Source organism: Pteropus vampyrus, unplaced genomic scaffold (assembly GCF_000151845.1).
Source record: "Pteropus vampyrus isolate Shadow unplaced genomic scaffold, Pvam_2.0 Scaffold426, whole genome shotgun sequence".
Classification (NCBI taxonomy): Eukaryota; Metazoa; Chordata; class Mammalia; order Chiroptera; family Pteropodidae; genus Pteropus; species Pteropus vampyrus.
Window position 1 is genome coordinate 360,727 of NW_011889207.1, and position 2,155 is coordinate 362,881.

The 2,155-nt window shown below is 66.5% G+C and overlaps 1 protein-coding gene across 1 annotated transcript; it reads right to left on the reverse strand.

Annotated features, from left to right (window-relative positions):
* Positions 1–6: 6 nt before the first annotated feature.
* LOC105306165 (protein S100-A14) lies at positions 7–1,925 on the reverse strand. Its single transcript, XM_023523875.1, has 4 exons — positions 1,867–1,925; positions 1,377–1,484; positions 772–918; positions 7–553 (listed from the first exon to the last, which is right to left on the reverse strand). Exons 2-4 carry the CDS (start codon positions 1,404–1,406, stop codon positions 413–415), a joined length of 318 nt encoding a protein of 105 aa, XP_023379643.1. The 5' UTR covers positions 1,407–1,484; positions 1,867–1,925; the 3' UTR covers positions 7–412.
* Between the last annotated feature and the right edge of the window lie 230 nt (positions 1,926–2,155).

Genomic DNA, 2,155 nt, shown 5'->3' on the forward strand with positions numbered 1-2,155 from the left:
GACAGACAGACAGACAGGGCTGGGGAAGGGATTAGGAGGTAGGTTCTTAGAGACCAAATTTAATGCCGAATGTGCAGCCCAGTCCCCAGGCCCTTTCCGATCGTTCCCCATAGCCCAGCTCCGCCCCGTCCCGCCCCCACTCCCACACGTCCCGACCCCTCAGCACCCCTCCACATCCATCCGTGCCCCGAACCCCGCCCCCGCCGAGCGTCCCTCTGGTGGGGACTTCCGGGCCCATGGAGGGCAGAGACCCCGGGAAAGGCCCTTATGATCCTACAGCTTGCAGAGGCGGGGCAGGCGCGGGCGCGGGTAGAGTGGTGGTGGACAGAGGTTTAATTTCCAGGCCTGCAGTCTCTAAGGTCCCCTCTTCCCGACATCACCCCCCGCCCCCCAGAATTCCAGGGGCAGGTGCTCAGCTGCCCCTGACGGCGGGGCTCTCCAGCTTCACGCTCTTGGCCGCTTCTCCGATCAGCTCCCAGAAACTCCCGAACTCCAGTTTAGAGTCCTCGCAGCTGCCCAGGCCGGCGATCCTCTCTTCCAGCCCACAGTCGCTCTGCGGGGAGAGGAGGCAGAGCTCAGCGAGGTGGCCGCGCTGGCCCATCTGCCCACCCGCCCCGCCCAGGGGCAGGAAGCAGGGGCGGCCTGGCTGGCACTGGCGAGGGGGAAGGGCGAGGGCTCGCTAGTGCCAGGGGTGGTGGCCCCGTGGGTGGGGCCTCGGAGCGCTTGCTTGGGGAGTCTGTCCTGCCTAGGGCAGGTCACCCCCCTTAGTACCGGCATGAGGTGGGGCAGCTGCTGGGCGACCAGGTCCCGTAGCTCGGAGGGGGTCAGGGTCTCCTTCCCGCCCTCCACTGAGTACTGGTGAAAGTTCTTGATGAGGGTCTCAATGGCCCTCTCCACGTCACTGAATTCCTGAGCATCCTGAGGGCAGGAGACATCCCCCAGGTCAGGGAGGCTCCGCCCCACCCCACAACGCCCTGCATCCCCAGGAGCCGGGCCAGGCCAACAGGGCAAAAGACGGTTGGAAGGCACACGGGCTCCCGCCCGCTCCAGAGCCCAGAACCCAGCACCACTCGCCGTAAACGGCCTCTGCCCTGAGCCACAGGTCGGACAAGGCTTTCTCCCCGCCGCCCACGGTCCCCTCCCCTCCCGGGCAGGGCAGGTCCCAGCACGTGGCCGGAACGCTCTTCCTGGGAGGGCTCCGTCTGCATCACCCTGTGTGGGCACCGGAAAGGGGGTCCGGGTCTCATACACAGGGTCTGGCTGGCGGGCAGACCAAGGCCAAGGGGAGGGGGTGGAGTCGATGGGAGACACAGACCCTCAGGCGGAGGAGAGGGGACTGTGGGAACGGAAAGGCAGGCCAGGAATGATGGGCCCACCTCGGCGTTGGCTGACCGACACTGTCCCATGGTGCCCGGGGCGCTGGGTCCTTTGGTGAGCACTGTGTCTTCCTACAGCCCGCCCTGGAGCAGCCGATGGCTCATGATCTGCGCAGAGGGGTGGGGGCCGGGTGGGGGGCAGCTCAGCGTTTCTTTCTCAACTGCCTCCTTTGACTCCACCCCAGACATCCAGGTCTCATCCAGGGGTCAGGGCCAGCTCCACACGGGACCCCATCCCAACCTAGGCTCCCGGAGCGAAGGTCACAACCCCCAGGCCACCCCATTTAAAGGGAACCCCTTGGGCCTCACCTTAGATTCACTCCCTCCTCCTCCAGCCACCCACTCTGCTTCACGCACACACACAGCAGCCTTCAGGGCCCGGGGCCCCGCCGGCCGTGACCCTGGCAGACTAGGGCAGGATAGGCAAAACGTGCCCTCTGGACGGGAGGGGGCACCCCGTTTGGGTGAAAAGCCCTGGATCTCTCCTTACCTGCTGGCAGCCGCTGAGACAGGACAGGACGAGCCAGCTCACCTGAGCTCAGCTCTTATACCTGGGGGAAGGGAGGGGAGGCAGGGGGCTGGGCCTCTTCCCCAAGCCACCCCTGCTATTGCAGCCTCCTGGGAGGTGAGCCAGCTGCGAGGGCCCCACCTTTCATTGGCCGGAGCTCCAGAGCCTGCCCCCACCCCGCCGCGAGGAGGGAGCCAAGGAGGGCCGGTCTGGGATGCCCCTGGCATCCAAGGAAGAGAGAGGGGAAGCGGGGTGGGCAAGGGAGAGAGGG

Coding starts and splice junctions, on each gene's coding strand:
- LOC105306165 (XM_023523875.1), bottom strand. CDS start 1,406: ATGGGACAGTGTCGGTCAGCCAACGCCGAG. Junction 919..1,376: donor GTCGGTCAGCCAACGCCGAG/GTGGGCCCATCA, acceptor TCCTGCCCTCAG/GATGCTCAGGAATTCAGTGA. Junction 554..771: donor AGCTGCCCCACCTCATGCCG/GTACTAAGGGGG, acceptor CTCTCCCCGCAG/AGCGACTGTGGGCTGGAAGA.